This window comes from Tachyglossus aculeatus, chromosome 27, assembly GCF_015852505.1.
Source record: "Tachyglossus aculeatus isolate mTacAcu1 chromosome 27, mTacAcu1.pri, whole genome shotgun sequence".
NCBI classification, from domain to species: Eukaryota; Metazoa; Chordata; class Mammalia; order Monotremata; family Tachyglossidae; genus Tachyglossus; species Tachyglossus aculeatus.
Window position 1 is genome coordinate 3,000,159 of NC_052092.1, and position 20,611 is coordinate 3,020,769.

General features: G+C 56.8%; 1 protein-coding gene across 4 annotated transcripts in view; it reads right to left on the reverse strand.

Annotated features, from left to right (window-relative positions):
• Positions 1–941: 941 nt before the first annotated feature.
• The window catches only part of KDM5A (lysine demethylase 5A), a 54,408-nt gene continuing 34,738 nt past the window's right edge, over positions 942–20,611 (reverse strand). For 2 of the 4 annotated variants that reach the window (XR_005456429.1, XR_005456427.1), the window contains 11 exons: positions 19,523–19,878; positions 17,991–18,129; positions 16,305–16,484; positions 15,706–15,855; positions 14,207–14,758; positions 13,082–13,225; positions 10,221–10,380; positions 9,468–9,688; positions 8,544–8,951; positions 4,808–6,546; positions 942–4,516 (listed from right to left, as the gene is read on the reverse strand). Coding sequence is in view for 1 of the 4 variants with exons in the window: in XM_038768011.1 (XP_038623939.1) it covers positions 6,340–6,546; positions 8,544–8,951; positions 9,468–9,688; positions 10,221–10,380; positions 13,082–13,225; positions 14,207–14,758; positions 15,706–15,855; positions 16,305–16,484; positions 17,991–18,129; positions 19,523–19,878 (2,517 nt within the window). In the remaining 3 variants the exon portion in view is untranslated. Of the gene's footprint in view, positions 4,517–4,602; positions 6,547–8,543; positions 8,952–9,467; positions 9,689–10,220; positions 10,381–13,081; positions 13,226–14,206; positions 14,759–15,705; positions 15,856–16,304; positions 16,485–17,990; positions 18,130–19,522; positions 19,879–20,611 lie in introns of those variants that run through there. The other 2 variants (XR_005456428.1, XM_038768011.1) reach the window with 2 other exon arrangements.

Genomic DNA, 20,611 nt, shown 5'->3' on the forward strand with positions numbered 1-20,611 from the left:
ATGTCTGACTCCCCCAACTCCCATGACTGTAAGTTTACTGTGGGCAAGAAATGTGTCTATTGTTGTATTATGCTCTCCAAAACACTTAAAAAGTACAGTATAAACACACATTTATACACACACAGACGCCCGTGTGCGTGCATGCACCTACTGGCCTAGCTATAAAACAAAACAAATTTAAAGGAGAAAATGAGAGGAAGGCAGAGAATTATTTGACCATAAATTTTATTCATCCTGAGGGAGATGTCCTCCCTCCTCGGGCAGCATTTTAGAACATCTTTCGTACAAATGGAATATATAGATACACATATCTATATATTTCCCCAAACACGTTGCAGAGATGAAGACGTTGACACATGTAAATAACACCACACGGAATCAACTCAAAAGGTTTCAGAGAGAGGAGAAAGAAACCAAAGTAGGCACGGGACTAGAAAAAGAAACCGACAGAATCAAGAATGGTGTCTATGAGACCCTGGAGTGCAGGTTGGGGCCACGCTGACCGCCAGGCCGCGAAGACAGTCGGAGCTCACACCCCGAGGTCCTCGCGGCTCGGTGGAGGGAGTAGGGCTGGGTGGGTTCGGTCCTGATGAGGCAAGGGGGTGGACTGAATGACCCGGTAGTGGTCCCTTCTCAGCCCTCTGTCTCTAGGAACTGGAGGGAGATGAGCAAGGCCTTCGGGAATGAGGTAGCCAGTCGGGTTTCGGGGGCGGTTTAGGTACAGAAGAGCCGAAGCTTTGGGAGCAGTGTGGTCTAGTGGCAAGAGCCTGGGCGAAAGAGCCAGAAGGACCTGGGTTCTAATCCCAGCTCCGCCACCTGTCTGCTGTGGGACTATGGGTGAGTCACTTCACTTCTCTGGGCCTCAGTCACCTCATTTATAAAATGGGAATCAGGACTGTGAGCCCCATGGGGGACAGGGAGTGTCCAACCTGATTACCTTGTATCTGTCCCAGTGCTTAGTACAGTGCCTGCCACGTAGTAAGCGCTCAAATACACAATTACTATTGTTATTGTCCTGAAAGGAGATTGGGGCTGACCTGAGGACCCCCCGACCCCACGGCAAGTCGCCTCACCAAACGTCAGGCTCCTGGGTGAGGCTGGTCCCTGTGGAGGCAGGAGGCTGAGCCTTGGGATCCCTCCCAACTCTGGGGGTTGTCTGCCCTAAGGGGACCTCAAAAATCAGACTTTACAGGAGCAAGAGAAACTGCAAGGTGCTAGTCCAGTTGAGAGAAAAGGTGGGGAAACCTCAAAAGTGAGTTAGCCGGGCTCCTGGCCCATGACCTCTCCCTGCTTGGGAATCAGTCCCTGGCCCCAGAGGGAGGGTCGATCCAGGCTGGAAATACGATTTAATGAATCCCTGGGGACCCAGACCGGCCCATAGCCCTGCTGCTCTGCCGAGTCTTCTCCTTGGGATTGTGGCTGGACCCATCGCTCACCGCCCGGCCCCACTCTCTGGCCCGACCAAAGCCCTGCATGCTCAGCCCCACCTGAATGCTGCTTCTTGCCTTGTGTTTGGGCTGGGACGTGGCGGCAGAATTAGGGAAGCATCTTCTGCCTTCTTCCACTAGACTGGAAGCTCCTTGTGGGCAGGGGACATGCCTACCAACTCTGTTATACCGTACTCTCCTAAGCGCCTAAAACAGTGCTCTGCACACAGTACACACTCAATAAATAAGATGGATTGATTCTGGCAAGCCAAGCCTATACAATACAGGGATAGACAGGGGTGGAGGGGTGCGTAGAGAGCCCGCCGGCACAAATTTTGAAAGAGAAGCAGTGCCCTGTCCTCAATGGCTTAGGTGACTTGGAGGGAAAACGGGAGCAAGCTCTGTCTCCTCCTCCCGCTCCTCCAGACAGGGGTGGGCAGAGAAAAAGGGAAGTCACCCCTGGCCGGCAACCGTTTTCCAGGTTGGGCATCCGGCCTCCGGGGAGCAAGCTCCCCTGCTCGGAGGGGGCGCGCATGATGGAGCGGAGGGAAGGTCGCTGGGCAAAACCGCCACCTCACGTTCCGGTCGAGGCCGGAGTCCAGTCCGACTGGTTCCCACCAGTTCCCACGGAGGCCGCCGGGGACACTGATCTGGCAATGACCATGGTCTTGGGTTACTGGCTCTGTGCTGGGCTCCCCTCACCCTTGGCCCCGGCTCAGGGCTAGGCTGCATGCGATTCCTCTGCTACCCTGAGACCGGTCGCTTCGGAGCACTTGCCCGCCCATCTGCGGGGAGAGACTGGACGAAAGAAGTGAGCTGCCCGCCAGCCGCCCGCCCACCTCTCCCTGATCCCTCCGTCCCCGCTAACCTGCCTCCAGGCCATTCCAGCCGGCCACGCTGACCCACTGGTGGCTTGTGAACCCGGAGGGCAAGCTTGCCGATGAAAACCACTTGAGCCGGAGACCGAGTTTCCTTTTCCGACTCCTAACTGCCCATGTGACTGCCTGTCTGCCTCTCTCTGTCTCGGGCTCAGTAGATCACAAAACCATTAAGTCCAAGTTCTGGCTGTTGTGAGGCCCCAAGGGCCCTGGCAGGACCATAGAGTGTCCTTAGGGAAAAGCAGGTGATGGACCAATAAAGGCGGCTGGACAGGGTCACACTCGCAGGTGCCACCTATTCCCCAGGAGCCCATAGGTGGGTGGACCTGGCAGGACAGGAGGCATCAGAGCCTGCCTTGAATCCAGATTTTCACTTCCCACCCCACCGGGCTCACACCTGCACCATCCGGGATCCCCAGGATGGCAGGAAGCCACAGTTCCCTTCTGGTCTGCGGTCTGCAGATTATCCTCCGTCTCCCCTGTAATCCCAGACTCCCAGGGCTCTTTAACAGAGGCTGGGGGTCATCGGGGGTCAGATGAGAGCAAACCAGTGGGCCCCAGCCATTTTACATCGTGCCAGTCTCAGCATCACCTGGAGCCAGGCTTTCTCCCTGCACTCAACCAACGGTGGTTCTAACCCCAATCTCCTTCCTCAAACTTGGGTTGCAGGTCCTCTTTTGATTTAACCTGTTGCTAAAAGCACCCTACTGGCCCCTTCCTCCTAACATGGTGCCTGCTCGTGTTTGGAATCTGGAGAGGAAACAAGGGAAGGGGCCTGGATCTGTTCCCAGGCCCTGGATTAGGACAACGGTGACTGGCATGGAAAAATGAATGCTGCTCTCCCGGTCAGCTCCTTCCTACTACTTTCTGTTAATGCCTCGGGTGTTTGTGGGGTAGCAAGAGTCTTAGCCTTGGGGAAGGCAGTTTGTACAAACACTCCTCCAGATCGTGGGGAGCTGCCACTTTCGGGGGAAAGGGAGATTGCTTTCAGGTCTAGCCCCAAAACCGGCTGCGTTGCACAAATCCAAGTGCTTAGTACAGTGCTCTATGTACACAGTAAGCTCTCGGGAAGTACCACTGATGGATTGAGGCCATCGAGTACGTTTTCCTCTCATGGGTCGCCCCCTCTCCTCAGGGGCCAGTTTTCTGCTCTCCCAGACTAGCTCATGCCCGATCTCTGACGAGGCCTTGGTTTTTCCAAGCAGTGCTGAAAAGATCCAGCCCTGCCCTGGCCCCCTCTGCCCACAGAGAAAAAACTGGTTCTTCTGTGCCCCATCATTAATCAGGTGCAATGGCCAAGTCCTTAAATAGATACGGCCTGCCCCACTTTGATAACGCCAGGATCATCATACAGCAGTTGGCCTTGTTCTAAACTTCATCAAGCCGGGGAATGGCCGGGGGTCTGAATCTGGAGTGTCAGATCAGACTACCCTCTTGCGGGTTTCCATGACAATTTGCCTCAGAAACCCCCCACCAGAATTGGGGCAGAAGCAAGGAAGTGCCAGATGAGGCCATCCCCGGCTGTTGGTGGATGATGTCTCGTCAGACTTTCGGGGAAGGGTCCCCGCCGAGAGCCAGGGTGTGGGTACTCCCTGACTGACCACCTCTGATCCAGGACCCATTGGCCCGAGGACCCCTGGTCTTCCACAAGCCATAGGAGTTGGAGAAGAGGATTGGGGGAGCGGTCACAAGGCTGCCCCCCAAACCACAGGCTGCAGAGGCTATGGGACAGCAAAGGCCCCATCATATGACCTACCAGAGTCAAGGGGGATGAAAGGGATCACTCCCACATTCTCAGTTCACATCAAGAAGCGGCTTTGGCCCGAAGCTCCTGGGACTCTGGATCACTAGTGGTTTGTGTCCAATCATTCCAGCTGCATTAGCAGATCGAGGTGATTCTGCTAACACTGGAGAAATCTCCAGAGCCGGCAAACCCGTAGCCACGGGGCATCTTTCCTCCAAGATCACGGGGCCCAGAAAAAGAGCTCTCCGGTTGAGCGGGCCAAGGTCCGCCAGGAGGGGAAGACTCTTAGGCCGGTGGTCTAAGCTGGTTTTTGGTTACCTCCAAATCGGAATGATATTAAGGGGCCCAGGAATGGCCAGATTGCAGCCTATGGAGAAAGCCCCGCCGGAAACTCTGTGCGGTTTGGGAGAACGCTGCGGCGTCTCTGGCCCCCCAGGCCTCTGGGAATTTTGCGGTCCATTTTCCATCTGCGGGGACAGGGAGAAATGCCAGAATTTTAATGAACGCGACCTTCCCTGCTCCTCCCCTTCCCACCCACTCCCCCTCAGCCGCTCCACCCCAAATCTGCACGGACCAGGGCCGGACAGGGAGAGCACAGAGAGCACACATCATTTCAGGTGGACGTTCCCCTCCCTCCTTTTTCAAAGCCCATATCCCTTCCATCTGCCCAAAAATGGAAAGCCAGGGGTGGCAGGTAGAAGGGGTACGGTGGCCCGTTCGGAGCAGAAGCTCAGAGGCCTGCAAGAAAACGCTATTACCTATTTGAACAAGAGCAAGACGGTGGGTCTGGTCAAGGTAAGATGGTGGGCTAGGGTGGGGCAGCTGACCACCAGCTCCTGGCACTACAAGGAAGGAATGGAAGGTCTCGTTCCAAAGCAAAACTGAAGAACAAAAAGAGGCGCCCAGAGGAGTTCTCGATGTGGGAAACCCTGTCCCTATGCTGTTGGTAACAGTGGTGAATATAGCCTTTTTTTTTGTACATATGCATATTAGAAAAAGAAAAATATTCTATGTATAGAACAGCCAGTAGTCAGAGACATTTAGAAAAAAGTAAAAACAAGTCTTCTTTTGAAAAATGGATTTACTAAAACCACCTCGGTGCCCAGAGGCGCCACCACCCTGTGGCCTCCGGGGAAACTGGGATAACCTCTATCGCCCTGTGCTATGTGGCTGCCACTAGTGGACCACCATCCCTGGGCTCCGACCCCTGGGCGCCCCCGTGAACCAAGGAAGGCGGTCGGCATGGGCCCCGTGCGGTACGGGGCAGGGGTGGGCGGCTGCCGCCCCCGTAACCGAGCCTCAGGCCTGATGACGTTGGTGACATTTGTGCAAGGCCGATGCCCCAGCAAGCTCCGCTGCAGCTCAGCCGGGCGGCACTCCTCCCCATGTGTGGGTGTTAGAGCTCGCTGTCTTGCTCTTCTTCCTCTCCGCAGTGGGGGCCTGGGCCCCAGGGAACACTCCGAGCCAGCCCCTTTCCTCAGGGAGAACAGGAGTTCCCAGCCACCAGGTTCCAGTGGGGCCCGCCAACCACTCGAGCGGAGAGGACCGCCCCTCTTCGGGGCAGCTGAGATGACCTGGGCCAGCTGAAGGGAGAGACGGTCCTCTTCGAAGGCCGCAGTCAGGAAAGGGGTAGGAAGGTTTCTTTTTGGTAAATAGGCCCGGCGCTGGTGCCTGACTTCTGTGCTCCTTTGCCTTCTGAACGGCCCAACCCCCATCCCAACTGCGAGGGGGCTGCACACCAGTGCCGTCCAGGAAGCGATGCTCCAACCGCCACCCCATCCGGCTGGGAACAGCATCCCCACCAAGGCCCCGGCTTCCTATGGGCTCTCGGGCTGTGCGGCCGCCTGGTGAGGGAATCCCGGGGCTCTCGCCACCTACCCCTTGGCCCCTGGCCCCCAGCCAGGCCCGCGTCACCCATGAGCAGGCGACTAGGCCTATGCTCCCTGGCCCCCCAGCTGCTTGGGCAAGTCCCCAGATGGGTGCGGCCCCCCATGGCACACCGGAGTCAGGACGTTGGCGGAAGAGTCAGAGGAGGCCCCTCCACCTCACTGGGCCGTGACAGTACTTAGCTGGGACACCCCGGGGCGGAGAAGAATCCGGCTCAGAGCTGGCGGGGGCAGGGGACGGGCCATCCCTCCCTGCCGCCGACCACAGGCCCCTCGGGCCCGAGGCTTTCCAAGCTGGCGACGTTGGATCCGGACCGCCCCCGCCCTCGACGGACCGCCGGGGGGGGCGGTCTCGGCGGGGTCCGTCTCCCCCGAGGCCCGGCGGGACGGGGCTGCGGCCGCTGCTAACTGGTGTCCTTGGTGCCGTCCAGCGGTAACTTGTAGCTCATTAGGAAAGCAGGGGGTGGGACGGGGCAGGGGCTGCCCCGCCCCGCCTTCCGGGCGCAGTTTAGGCAAATGTAGTCTTCGCTCTCGGCCATTTCCGGAGACACGCCCACGCACACCTGGTGGAACCACTCGTCGCACCCGCCGTCACACTGCACCCAGTCCACCTGCGAGACACAAGACCGGGGTGGGATGTGGGCGGTGGGGGGGAGTTCCAGGACCCCAAGAAACCCCACTTCAATCCCACTCCCTCTCTCCCCGGCCAAACTCTGGACGCGGGCGACCCCAGCCCAGAACAGGAACTGGGTCAGACCTCAGTCCCGGCTCCTAACATGTACAGGCTTAACAGTCTTGGGACTGGGGTGTTCGTTGCACTGTTCAGCGCTTACTGTGCACCAAGCACTGCACTAAGTGCTGGGGGGAGATATAACACCATCATGTTGGCCACAGGTATGTAATCCCCATTTTACAGATGAGGATACTGGGAACAAGGGAAGTGAAGAGACTAGCCCAGGGTCCCACGGAAGGCAGGTGGCGGAGCCGGGATGAGAATGGGGGGTCCCCCAACTTGCAGGCCCAGGTTCCTTCCACTAGGCCCCACGGCGCCTTAATTATTCTTTAATGATGATGACTACGATTGCCTAAAATGCTTCTGGGCTCAATTGTTTGTGGGGAGCGGTTCCAGGCTAGTGCCCACTGAGGCCAGGTGGCCCAGAGGTGGGGGTGGTTAGGGAGGGAGATGTGGAGAAGTCTGCCTTGTGCAGAAATCTTCTTGGTGTGGGGACCGGGGATCACAGAGGAGAAATCAGATGGGATGTGAGGAGGGAGAGCTTGTGGGGCAGACAGACTTACTGCCCCCATTGCCGGCTCCTTCTGTGCAGGCTTCACTCCCTGCCCGGGGGAAGCCAGAGCCCGAAGCTCAGCAGAGCCGGGCACCCTGCCTTAAGTGGCTTTACTTCCCAGGGGTCAGGTGCTGCACATATCCCCTCCTCGTGTCCCATTCCCACAGTGGGCCCTGTGGGAAGCTGGCGGGAATGGCTGTCAGGGGGCAGGGACGCTAAGCTGCCCGGTCCTAAGCCGGAGGCCGAGTTCCCTGCCGAGGAGCCGGCAGGGCCTGGGCTCAGTGGTGACATGTCAGTCTCGGGAGGGCGGAACCACTGCCGCCGCCAAAGGAAGCGGCTCGGACCCGGGATCCTTACCGGCCGCCACGGGAAGCCAAGAAGGGGCTTAGATTGGTGATTCCCGCCCAGGTTGGCTGGAGCCCGGGGAATGCCATCGCTGTCCGCCCAAGGTCTGGAGAGATGCCCGCGGGCTGGCAGCTGCTGGCATTCCTGCTCTAGGCTCCCGCCGCACTTTTTGGCACCCGCCGCTCCCTAATTCATTCCTGCGGGGGCTTGGGTGCACACAGTCTCAATCTCCCCCTGCTCCTCTGTCAGTGAGTCAATCCACCAGTGCTATTTACTGAGCGCGTACTATGTGCACTGAGCACTTGAGAGAGTACAACAAAGTTAGGAGACATGATCCCTGCCCTCAAGGAGCTTTCAGTCTACTGTGTGCAGACCACTGGACTGAGCACTTTGGAGAGGACAGCAGAGTCAGTGGACACGATCGCTCTTCTTCTTTAATGGTACTTGTTAAGCGCTTATTTTGTGCCAGGCACTCTGCTAAGCTAAGTTAATCAGGGTGGATGCAGTCCATGTCCCACATGGGCTCAAAATCCTAATGCTCACTTTACGGATGGGGGGACTGAGGCCCAGGGAAGTTAGGTGACCGGCCCAAAGTCACCCAGCAGACAAGTGGCGGAGCTGAGATTAGGACCCAGGCCCTTCTGACTCTCAGGGCCACACTCCATTCACTAGGCTATCACTTCCACATCTCCAGTCTACTGGGTGCAAAGCACTGGACTGAGCATTTCAGAGAGTAAGAGCCAGCTCCCTGAGGGCAGGGAACTTGTGCCTGCCGTACACTCCAAGCCTAGCACCCCAGCGAAGTTCAGTAAGTGTCCCTGACAGACTGACTGACAGAGGGAGGGCTCACCCTGCCCAGGGGCTCACTGCTGCTCCCCAAAGTGGCCCGGAAATTAGTCACCAGGCATACAGGGCCGTGGCCAGTTGGAAGGGGCGGGGGACGATGGGGCCCTTGGCCACCCCCGGCCTGGGCTTACCTTGTCCTTGCAGGGTCGCTGGCAGTTCTGGGCGGCGCAAACGGCGTTCTCGTCGTCGGATTCCTCGGCGCCTGACCAGTCGTACTTGGAGGGGATGTCCAGCACCTTCTTCTCCCGCTTCTTCTCCCCGCTGTCCTTGGCTAGCTCTACCTTGGCGGCGGCAGCGGCTGCGGCCTTCTCCCGCTTCCTCTTGCGCTCCTCCTCCTTGGCCAGCTTCTTGGCCAGCTTGCTCAGCTCCTTCGACTTGCCAAGGCTCAGCTTCAGCTTCTTCTTCTTGGGCTTGTCCAGCTTCTTCAGCTCCTTCGACTTGGGGAAGAGCTGCTCCACCTTCTCCAGCTTCCGCTTGCGCTTCTTCTCCGAGGAGTCCTTGCCTTTGATCCGCAGTGGCTTCTCTTCCATGCTGTCCTCCTGGACGGAGAGATCAACGGGGGCATCTTTGGAGCGGGATGTCTGCCCCGAGCTCCAGACCGGTGGCCATGGGGGTGTTGGGAGGGCGGAGCTTTTCTGGGAGATGGAGGGAGGGTAGGGGAATGGGAGCGTGGGAGGCAATATTACAAGGCCCCAACTGGACACCTGTGACCCGCTGGTGGTCCTATGGGCCACTTGGAAATGCCCAACCCCCTTTGGCCACGTCTGCCCCCCGTCTTGCTCCATCTGGACACCTCTGACCCCCTGGAAATCCAGAAGGGCAAAGGCTACATCTGCCCCCGTCTTGTTCAGGTGGACGCCCCTACCTGGGTCACAAAGCAGACACGTGGCGGAGCTGGGATTCAAACCCAGTCCTTCTGATTCCCAGACCCGGGATTTATCCACTAAGCTGTGCTGCTTTGGACAGATCGGGGCCCCAGGGATTGGACTCTGAGGCCGTGGGCGAGCCCCCTCCCCCCTCCCCCAGCCCGTGAGCACTGGGCCGGCTCAGAGGACCTCCATGACGTGCAGGAAGCGGTCCTCCGCGGGAGGATGCGTGGCCTGCAGGATGCGCCAGATGTGCTGGGTCTCATCCAGGGACACCTCCAGCAGGTCGCCCACCATCATCAGCTCCTCCAGCTGCATCTTGGCGCCCGGCGACAGCTCCAACACTGGTGGTTCCAGACTGCGAGGAACCAGAGGGCTCTTGCGCGGCTGTTTCCGAGGGGTGCTGGAGCCTGGGTGGGAGGGCGGGGGGTCCACGGAGTGGAGAATACAAGGCCAAGGTGAGAACAACACGCAAGGGTGTTGTCGGCCCAAACGCCCGCCTCCCCCAGGGACCACACCCCAAGTAGGAATGGGCTCCTCACCGACCAGGCCCCATCTGACAGCTGAGGGACTGAGGCCCAGAGAACTGAAGCGACTTGCCCAAGGTCACACAGCAAGCAACTGGTAGAGCCGGGATTAACACCCAGGTCCTCTGACCCCCAAGCTCAGGTTCTTTCCACCAGGCCATGCTGCTCCTCCCTGTGGGCAGGGAACGTGCTAGGCCATGCTGCTCCTTCCTGTGGGCTGGGAACGTGTTAACCGACTCTTTGGCACTGTACTCTCCCAAGCGCTTAGTACAGTGCTCTGCACATGGTAAGCACGTAATAAATGCCTCTTATTGACATTAATCAATGCCTCACATCTCTCACATCTCACATCTCTCTCTAGTCCTCTGCTGTCTCAGACCCCGTCTACCACCCCCAGAAGCAGAAGGGGCTTTACCTTGAGAACAACTCTTGGATGCTGAAGAATACGCGTGCTCGGCACAGAACGAAGGGGCTGTCCACATGTGGGTCACTACCTCCTCCGACTTGATAGGGATCTCTTCGTCGCAGAACAGATTCGGCTCCAGGCTGCTAGAGGACTTCACGCTGGCAGTGTCCTGAGGAAGCCAAGAGGGGCGGTCAGCAAGGCCCACTGGTTCTTCTTTGACCGCTCCCTGGGGGCGGGGATCGTGACTGCTTACTCTTCTGTACACTTCCAAGCGCTAAGTACAGCGCTCGGCACACAGTTGACTAAACTCCTTGAGGGCAGGAAGAGTGGCCACTTACTCTTCTATACTCTTCAAGTGCTCAGTCCAGTGCTCTGTACACAATCCACTGTAAGCTCCTTGGAGGCAGGGACTGTGGCTGCTTACTCCGCTGAATTCTCCCCAAGTGCTCAGTCCAGCGTTCTGCAGAGTAGGCGCCTTGCTCCCTCCTGCCTTACTCCCTGATTTCGTCCTACAACCCAGCCGGCACACTTCGCTACTCTAATGCTAATTTACTCACTGTACCTTGCTCTAGTCTAGCTCACCGCCGACAGCTTGACCGCTTCCTGACCGGAACACTCTCCCTCTTCACGTGATAGACTCTCCCCACCTTCAAAACCTTATTGAAGGCACATCTTCAAGAGGCCTTCCCCAAATAGGCCCTCATTATCTCTTCTACTCCTGTGTTGCCCCTGCACTTGGATTTGTTCCCTTTAATCACCCCTCCCTCAGCTCCGCAGCCCTCATGTACATACCCATCATTGATTCATCTGTCTATCGATGCTGTCTCCCCCTCTGGACTGTAAGCTCGTTGTGGACAGGAAAAGTGTCTGTCAACTTAGTGGTACTGTACTCTCCCAAGTGCTTAGTACAGCAGTCCACACACAGTAAGGGCCTGCTAAATATGACTGAATGAGTGATTCTTACAGCCAGATCTCAAAATGGAACCGACCGTCAGCCGAGTTGGAGCTTCCAGGATGAAACTCAACACCAACCTCCTGCTGCAACCACCTCCACTACATCTCGTGGAAGCAGCTATTCGTGAGAGGAAAGATCCCCAGAGAAAGCAGCAAGGCTTTTACATCTGCAAGGTGCTGTCGCTCCATTTCACCCCCGTGGCAATTAGCCGTCTCTCAAAGTCATGGGGCAGAAGAAGCTTTGAGCATATTTTGTGGGGCTTTGTTATAAATGAGCGGGGAGAAAACGGTTTCAGATGTGCAGCATACACAGAAAACCCTTTTAACCAGCCATGGCAGAGTTTCTCTCAGTCTTCAATAGATTCCTGGTTATTATTATTAGTAATAATAATAATAATTAGTATTTGTTAAATACTTACTATTTGCCGAGCACAGAACTAAGCTCTGAGGTAGAAACAAGATAATCAAGTCCCACATGGGGCTCAGAGTCTAAGCAGGAGGCAGGCAGGAGGCAAAACAGGTACTGTTTTCCCATTCTACCGATAAGGGAACTGAGGCACAGGGAAGTGAAGTGACTTGCTCAGGGTCACCCGGCAGGCAAATGGTGGAGCTGGCATTGGAACAAGATCCTCTAACTCCCAGGCCTGTGCTCTTTCCACTAGGCCAAAGACTTCCTGAGCCCTCCTCACCCTCCCCTCTCCTCCAGGAAGCCTTCCCTAATTTGTTCCTTACGCCCTAGCCATGTCACCTCAAGAGCCAGTTTTTGCACTTTGGTGTTTTCACATGTGCCTCCAAACTTGTGAATATATAGGTGCATCTTCACTTTGCATGCTATTTCCTCCTAACAAATCTGCAATGCTACCTGTTTTCTCTTGATCTTCCTCCCACTTGCACTTTAAATACCTTTTTCCTTGCCTCCTGCATCGGACTGTAAGCTCTCTGAGGCCACGAATCATGTTTGCCTTCTAGTGCCTTCTACCGATGGCTCGGCGATGTGGCCAGCCTTCAGGGGGTTCCACTGAGAACCCCAATAGCAGGAACAGTTGGCACCAGAGACCGGATCCTAAAGTCACGGTCCACATAATTTATCAATCAATGGTATTTGTTGCTTAGTGTGTGCAGAGCACTGTCCTAAGCACTTGGGAGAGTCCAACGAGAAAGAGTTGGCTGACACATTCCCTGTCTCCAACTCCCAGGCCTGTGCTCCTCCCACTAGACTATGCTGCTCCTGACTGGAAAAACCAAGGTGCAAGTGGGAATGCTGGATGAAAGGAAAAGTGTAATGGAAATCAGGGGCTCTTCTCCGGCTGCTCCAGAGAACTGGGGAACCTCAGGCAGCCCCCATGGCCATCAGACCTATGGGCAGGGCATCACTCATCTTGGGTACAAAGTTCTGATCTATGTATTTCTGTGGTAGTTGTTAAACACTTACTTTGTGTCAAGTATGGTTCTCAATGCTGGAGCAGATGGCAAGATAATCGGGTCACTGTCCCACCTAAGGCTTACAGTCTAAGTTGGAGAAAGGAAGATTTAATCCCCATTTAAAAAGGAGGAATAGAAGTCAAGTGACTTGTCCAAAGTCCTACATCAGACAAGTGGTGGAGCCAAGATCAGAAGCCAGGTCCTCTAACTTACAGGCCTGTCCACTAGGCCATGCCGCTTTTCATACTTCCTACCGACTGGACTCCTGCCCCCATTCCATCCCCTGGCCTGCACGTTCCCCTGCAGTTCAACTCCGGCAATAGGAAGACTGGGAGTTTAGAAAAAAGTGCCAGGCACGGCTGGAGTTGCTCAAAAATTCCTGAATGACAAACCTCTGCACCATCGAGTCAAGGCTCAGGAGACTGCAGGTAGGCGAGGGGCAGAACCCTCGGGCTTCCTCACTGCCCCTGCCCTGGGGGCAGCCAGGTCCTTACCTTCATGTCGTAGCCGTATGCCTCGCGGATGTCTTCGTCCGAGTCCGTCTCCTCATCGTCGTAGTCCATCGTCTGACGGGGGGAGGAGGCCCCGCTGCTCACCGCCCGGTTGAAGGCCGACGGCTGGAAGCTGGGCAAATGTCCCTGGGAGGCAAATCGGGGAGGTGTGATAGGCCCCTCCACGGACACTTCCCACCTCCACCCCTGCACGGTGCGGCACTGGGGAGAGGGGAGGTGGCTCAGGCAGCACAGCTTCCCTCAGGACTCCGACTTGGACAGCAGAGGGTGAAGCAGGTGGGTGCTAACCCAAACATCCCGGGACTGGCAACCAGGACTCTAGACCCAGCTCTGCCCATAGGCCAGCCACTTAACTTCTCTGGGCCTCAGTTTCCTTTTCTATAAAACAAAGGATCATGCCTTCCAGCACCACTGTACTGTCCTCACCTGGGCGCTTCATTTAGGGTTCCGCACACAGTCAACACTCAATAAATACCATCAACCGGATGAGATCCTTGTTCCTTCTTGGGATATGAGCCCCTCTGAGACAGCCCCTGTGTCTGGGCAGACATTCCATCCGTTCAGTGCTTGGCACAGTGGTTGGGTACAATGTGAGTATTTAATACCAGAGAGACAGCAGAGTGATGCTGATGTGGAAGGTGTGCAGAGGAGGGCCATTTGTATTTAAGTTCTTTTTCTTAAGAGGTCTGGGTGGTCAACTGTACTGGCTGAGGCTTTAGCCACTCCTGCGTAGAGGAGCTTAAGTCAGGGCTTGGGGCCACCCACTGGCAAAGGGAGTCAGGCCCCCCAACCTGACGTGTGGAAGGACCGGTCCCAGGTGCGTCCGAGGGTCAGTCCCGATGCCCCCTACAAGAGGGCCTCTAACCTTACCACAGCACAGGTCTTCCGGGTAGCCGGCTACCTCGGAAGGAGTCCCGGTACCCCAAGTCACATTGCTGTGGCCTAGAGGGCACCCTAGCCCGGGGACTCTTCAACCCATAGCGAGACGGAGCCGTGGCCAGTGGGAGTTGCCCGCTTCCTGGAAGCACCGGACGTCCCTCCCCGTCTCCTCAATCTGCTGCGCTCGGGGGAAGACCCCATGGCTGGGGGCCGGGGTCCCGCACGAACCTGGAGGTCGGGGTTGGCCGCTGCCTTCTGGAGCTCAGCACTGATGATCTTCTCCGTTTTCTCCCGGGCGGCCTGCTCCACCATGCGCTGGCTGAGCACCGAGAGCTTGGCCAGGGCCGCCGACAGCTCGTCCGTAGCCAAGGCCTGCCGGGCCCGGTCCTGCCAGCTCATGGCCCGTTCAGTCAGGCACTGCAGTGCCTCGCCCTCGGGCAGCCGCACAGGCAGTTTCTGCAGGGACACCAGCAGGGACAGGATGGTCTCCAGCCGGGGCCGGCGGGAACGCATGCACAGGGGGCAGAGGAACTTGACCTCTTTGGCCTGCCAGCTGGACCCCTTCTTCTGAGAGCTGGCCTTGGGCAGGGGCACGCAGCTGCCGTGGAACCAGTCCTTGCACAGCTGGCACTGCAGCATGAAGCCGCTGGCCGTCTTGCGGCACACGCAGAACTTGACCTCCTCGATGCGGTCCGCCAGGGTCATCTTGGCCAGGTTGGCCGCACGGAGGGAGTGCATGGCTTCCACCTCTTTCTGCTCCCGGTCCTTGAAAACCGCCACCTGCCACGGGGCGACAACCAGAAGGACAATGGGCTCAGATGGTCTGCCCACTCCCTCTCCTCCCCTACTGGCAGAGCTCTACTGTGGGCACTCGGGGGGGACCCAAACCCCGACCTGCCTCTGCCCCCTTCCCTATCCTCCCCGCTCACTTGGAAATTGGGAATCATGCTGTCTCCCCTGGCTGGTGAGGCAGGGAGGCTCAGCCTCAGTCCCCAGCCCAAGGGGGTGGGGCGGGGCATGCCTCGCCTCCTCCACAACCGTAGCGGTCCCGTCCTGTCCTCCCACTGGAGCAGGCATAGAATCCCAAAATCTTCGGGACGCCAGGGACCATGCTGACACCGCATGGCCAGCAGGAGAGGGGGAAGGGGAAAGCGTCAGGTTTGGTGCTGAACTGGTTTTTGCGGTATTTGGCTTCCCCTTGCTTCCCCACCACCCCAACCTTTACTCCTCACAGGGAAGTTCTCCTATTTCTGGGCTTTCTGTTTACCGCCAACCCTCGTTCAATGCTCTGCCCCAAAGAAGGAGACCCTCCACACACCGTTGTGATGACCTTGTGGGCCGATGGTGAGGGCATATGAAATCCTCGGTGGGGGGTCACTCCGGGTCCGTCCCCGGAGACTAAACACAACCAATAAATGTGGGGAATCCTCTCCACAGGCCTCTCCGATGATCATCACACTGTCCTGCACCCAGTGGTTGCTCAATAAATATCATCGTTCCCATTGCACTGCTCTCCACTTCCTAAGGAAAGCAGCCTGACCCAATCCAGACCCTGTTCTCCATATGCTGCTTTTCCCATGAGCTACTGGGTGGGGTCTCAACAGCACCCTGTCTTCCAATGCCCCAAGGTCTTTCTCTGGATGGCCCCTGGGTACCCATAAGCAAGTTTAGGGCCTCCATCCCTTCCCAGCGAGGATAAGGGCTGGGTCTCCCAGCGAGCCGCTCACCACCACCGCGGTGTCTCTGGCCTCCTCCAGTCCATCCTCCAGGTCACTCAGGGAATCCAGGTCCAGATCCTTCTCCATCAGCTCTTTCACCTTTTTCCGGCGGTTCCTGCTGCTTCCGTAGATGCCGATGTCGGTCCGGGGACTCAGCACCTGTGGCACATGGAAGGGGCGGTAGGAGAGAACATGAGGACCCGGGCAGCCGGAAAGAAGGGGAGCAAAGGGAAAGGAGACAGGAGACCTGGGCTGATTCCACCGGAGAGCACGGGGCCTCCTCAGGAGAACAAACAAAGCCTCCTAAGTATTCAAGTTCCTAGTCAGCTTTGGTCAGAAACAGGAGCGACTCCTGGCCCACTTGACTTTAGAACTGAACAGGGAGGGCATCCCTGATCCTCTGCTTCCTGCCTCGTTATACTGTGAGCTCCTTGGAGGAACTATTGTGATACGCTCCCTAACAGTCGGCCCAGTGCTGAGTGCTGGATAAGTCCTCCCCGACAGACTGGCTGACCTTGCTGCTTCCCTCCGGCTGAGGGACTGGACCAGTGGCCCTCGCCCAAGGCTTTGGCTCGTCGGGGCGGTCCCAGGGGCCCCCCACCGCTCACCTGTAACAGAGTGTGGCTCGAGTTCTTCTTCAGGAAGGTCCTACCAGTGCGCTCCCTCCAGGCTCGGGCCGCGGCCACCTGCGATTCCACCTGGGGCAGCGCGTCCAGGCGCACAGGGATCGGCCGGCCTTTGGCTGACAGGCTCTCCAGCTGCTCCAGGTAGGCATAGTTGCTTCCGCTCTGGAAAACGAAGGGGTGTTGACAGGCGGGAAGGCTGCCGGATGGGGTTCAGGTCACCGGCAGGGGACTAGACCACCAGTCACCCGGGGACACAAAGGCTGTGGGACTGTTTGGGCTTGTTATCTCCCTGAAACACCCTCGTGGGGTGGGCCAGTGCCCATAGGCTCCGTGTTTCACCCCTGGGAAATGGAAGTCGGGCTGGGGGATGGCTGTCTGGCCCAGGGTCTCAGGGAAGAGCCCCCCCTGCCCACCCCTGGCCCTGAAGATCTGAGCCTCTCTCTCATCCACCCTCAGTGGCCCAGAGAAAAACACAAAGGCAGAGACGGCAATGGTCAAGCCCTTTGGGTAACCTCGTGGGCCCGGACCCTTTGAAGACTCAAAACTTGGAGACGAAATGTGTTAGCCTCCCCCAACCATCAAGCCAGTAGTAATCAAGAGCATCCATGTCCCTGGCCAGGAAATAATGGCTTCTGACTCATCACTTAACTCTATGCTTCAGAGAAGCTGTAGATTAGAACCTCGATTCCCTTGGCTTCTAGGACTCTACCTCCTTCTGCCTGCCAAGGGCAGGGTAAAAACCCAAAACCTGAGGGGGGATTTCGAAGAGGGAAACCCAATAACTTAGACTGTTCAAAGGCAGACTCTGTCAGTCCCTCCTCCAAATGGAGGAAATCTATCAAGGTGGCTTCAGGACTACCCACTGCAAAACGGAGGAAATGTCAGGCGGGGTCAGGCTGATGATCCAGCCAGACAGGGAGGGGTCACAGACAGACAGACAACAGATTGAGGTCTTCCTTTTTGGATCTGTGACCCCTCCCTCAACCCCACAGCACCTACCAATATCTTTAAATTACATACTCTAAATTACTTATTTCTATTCATGTCCGTCTCCCCCATCTAGACTGTAAGCTCACTGTGGACAGGAAATGTGTCAGCTAACTCTGTTGTATTGTACTCTTTCCAGCGCTCAGTACAGTACTCTGCAAATAGCAGGCACTCAAAAATACCATTGACTGATTCTGGATAAGACAGGCAGCTTCATAGCTGTGGATGCCCCTTCAACCATTCCTCGTTTCATGTCTCATAATCCGTAATCCCACTAGGAGAAGTGGTAGGAACTAATGTGAGGCAGAAGATTTGGGTTCTAGCCCCAGCTTTGCCCCCTGTCTGTTGTGGGACCTTGGGCCAGTCATTTCACTTGTCTGGGAATCAGTGTTCTTGTCTGTAAAAATCAATCAATGAATGGTATGCATGGGGATTAAGACTGAGCCCTATGTGGGACAGAGACTGTGTCCAACCCGATCAGCTTGTCTCTACCCCAGAGCTTAGTATAGTGTGTGGTGCATAGTAAGTTCTTAACAAATACCACTGAAGAAAAAAAAAGAGAGAATTTAGTGAGAGGCTTGAGGTGCTTGCCCACAGGTGGCAAGTGAGACCCACCAGCGACAGGTCCACTTCCACTACCTGGCCAATGGGAAGAGGCAGAAGGACCGCGGGGCTCTTTACCTGGATAGCCTCCACCTTGGATGTCCACTCCTTGGCCCTCTGCAGGGCTTCCCTCAGGGCCAGGACGTTAGGCAGGAAGGCCGGGATGTTCTTGGCTTCGCTCACTATGCCCTCGAGGCTGGCCACGCTTTGACGGGGTCTGGCCAAGGGGAGGCGGGGAAATGAAACAACAGCAACAACAGCAACGCAATCACCATGAGCCCATTTCCCTAAGAGGCTCCTGAGGGCAGGTCCGGCTCCAACCTGCCGATCCCTGAAACTCCCCGAGAGAACAAGTCTGGCTTCACATCCAAGAGGAGGAACAGTGTGGCCTAATGGAAAGGACACAGGCCTTGGAGTCAGGCCCACGTGGGTTCTAATCCTGGCTCCGCAACAAGCTGCTTTGTGACCTCTGGCAAGTCTCAACTTTTGTGCCTCAGTTTCCTCATCGGTAAAAGGGGGATTCAACTCCTGTTCTTCCTCTTACTTGGACTGTGAACCCCATCTGGGGTAGGACTGCGCTTATCTCTATTCCAGCGCTTACAATGGTGCTTGACACATAGTAAGCGCTTAACAGATACCACAAAAAAAATTATGAGCTCCCCGTTCCTCATCCCAGAGGAGCACTCTCGACCAACCCTTCGTACTGGAACTTGCCAAGAAAGAAGGAGCTCCAGGGACTCCCTTCCCCTCACAATACTACAGTGAATAGTGCGACTGTCAGAGCGGCAACGGGCTCGGAGCAGGCCTGGAAGTGCTTAAGAGCTTAATATAGTGCTCTGCACACAGTAAGGGCTCAATAAATACGATTGAATGAAAAAAAGTGACTGAATGGAAGAATGCTCCAACCGAAAGGCTGAGTAGCAACCCTGAGACTTAACATGCTGCTCTCAGACCTGAGGGACAGGAGTGTTGCCGAAAAGTCCCTGCACCCCACAGGAAATGTCCCGCTCTGGCATCTCTTTGGTATAATGTGCTACTTCACCCCGCCGTTCCCCTCACTTCCCCCACAACCTCACCATAAGGAGAAGAGGCAGGGCCTAGTGGGACGAGCCTGGGTTCTCATCCAAGCTCCGCCAATTGCCTGATTGGTGACCTTGGGCAGGTCACTTACCTTCTCTGGGCCTCAGTTTCCTCATCTGGAAAATGGGGATTCAAGACCCGTTCTCCCTCACCCTTAGACCGTGAGCTCCGAGTGCTGAAGGGACAGCTCCCAATCTGATAATCTTGTACTGACCTGTTGCGCTGAGTACAGTGCCCAGCATGTAGTAAGCGTTTAAATACCACAATTCTTTTTGTTAAACGGGCCGGGCTTGGGCCGGCACCAACTGAGACAGCTGACTCAAACTTGTTCAAGGGTCAGGCATCAGGGATGCACTTAGCGGCATCTAAAAAGCCACTGCCTGACCGCCATCCTGGTTGCCCCCGTTCATGTCCTGAAACAGCCCATTCTCATGGCGGTCGGGTAGGGCCCCCTCGGGGTACTCCCCATGTGCCACGGGGCGTCCGATGACCCGTCCCCCTTTGCCCCCGACCCCCCACCAGACGCTCACCGGGCCTGCAGGCAGACCTTGGCCTTCTCCTCCCAGCGCTCTGAGACGGTCAGCAGCTCCTGCAGCTCGGCCATGGCCTTCTCCACGGCATGGTGAGGGGCCAGCCCCACCCCCGAGTCGATCAGCTTCTTCATGACGTCCAGCGTGACGCGCTGGGGGTCGGCCAGGGTCAGCCTGACCTCGTCCAGCCAGCGGGCCTGCTGCAGCTCCTGCTTCAGGCGGGGCAGCTCGGGCAGGTCCACGTAAAGGCTCGAGCCCAGTTCGATCAGCACCTGCAGCTTGGTGGAGTTGGGTGTCTCGTCCAGGAGGGCCTCCAGTGCCCGCTCGTGGAATTCCTCCACATCATCCAGCAGGTTCTGCAATGGGGGACCCACGAGACGTCAGCCGGGGGCGAGGCAAGGAGGGACGCCGGCGCCCCTTCTAACGGGCAGTGGGCCACTCCGGCTGCCTCTACTGCCTCCACCGGAGCACCAGTCAACGCTCCCAGAACCCTTCCTGGCTGAGGGACCACGGCGTACCCCGGACTCCCACGATCCCTCAATATTTATAGAGCGCTTACTCTATGGTACTAAGCACTTGGGAGCGGACATCACAACCAACGTGTCCTCTAGACTGTAAGCTCGTTGAGGGCAGGGAACATGACCACCGACTCTGTTGAACTCGACTCTCCCAAGCTTAGTGCAGCACTCTACATAGAGTAAATGCTCAATAAACACCGTGGATTGACTGATTGACTGTCTCCTGGCGGGTTAAAAAGACCTACCAAAGGAGATCAACCTAATGACGATATTACTGTGATACTCCTCATACTCTTTGTGATACTTGTTCAGGGATTGCGATGTGTTAAGAACTGTTCTAAGCGCTGGCGTATTTACAAGATCATCAGTTAGGACACAGTCCCTGTCCCACACAGGGCTCATAGTCTGAGGTGGAGGGGAGAAGGGGTGTTTCATCCCCATCATACAGATGAGGAAACTGAAGTCGGGAGAAGTAACTTGCCCAAGGTCACACAGCAGGAAGTGGCGGAGCCGGGACAGGAACCCAGGCCCCCGGATTTCCAGGCCTGTGCACCTTCCAATAGGCCACATG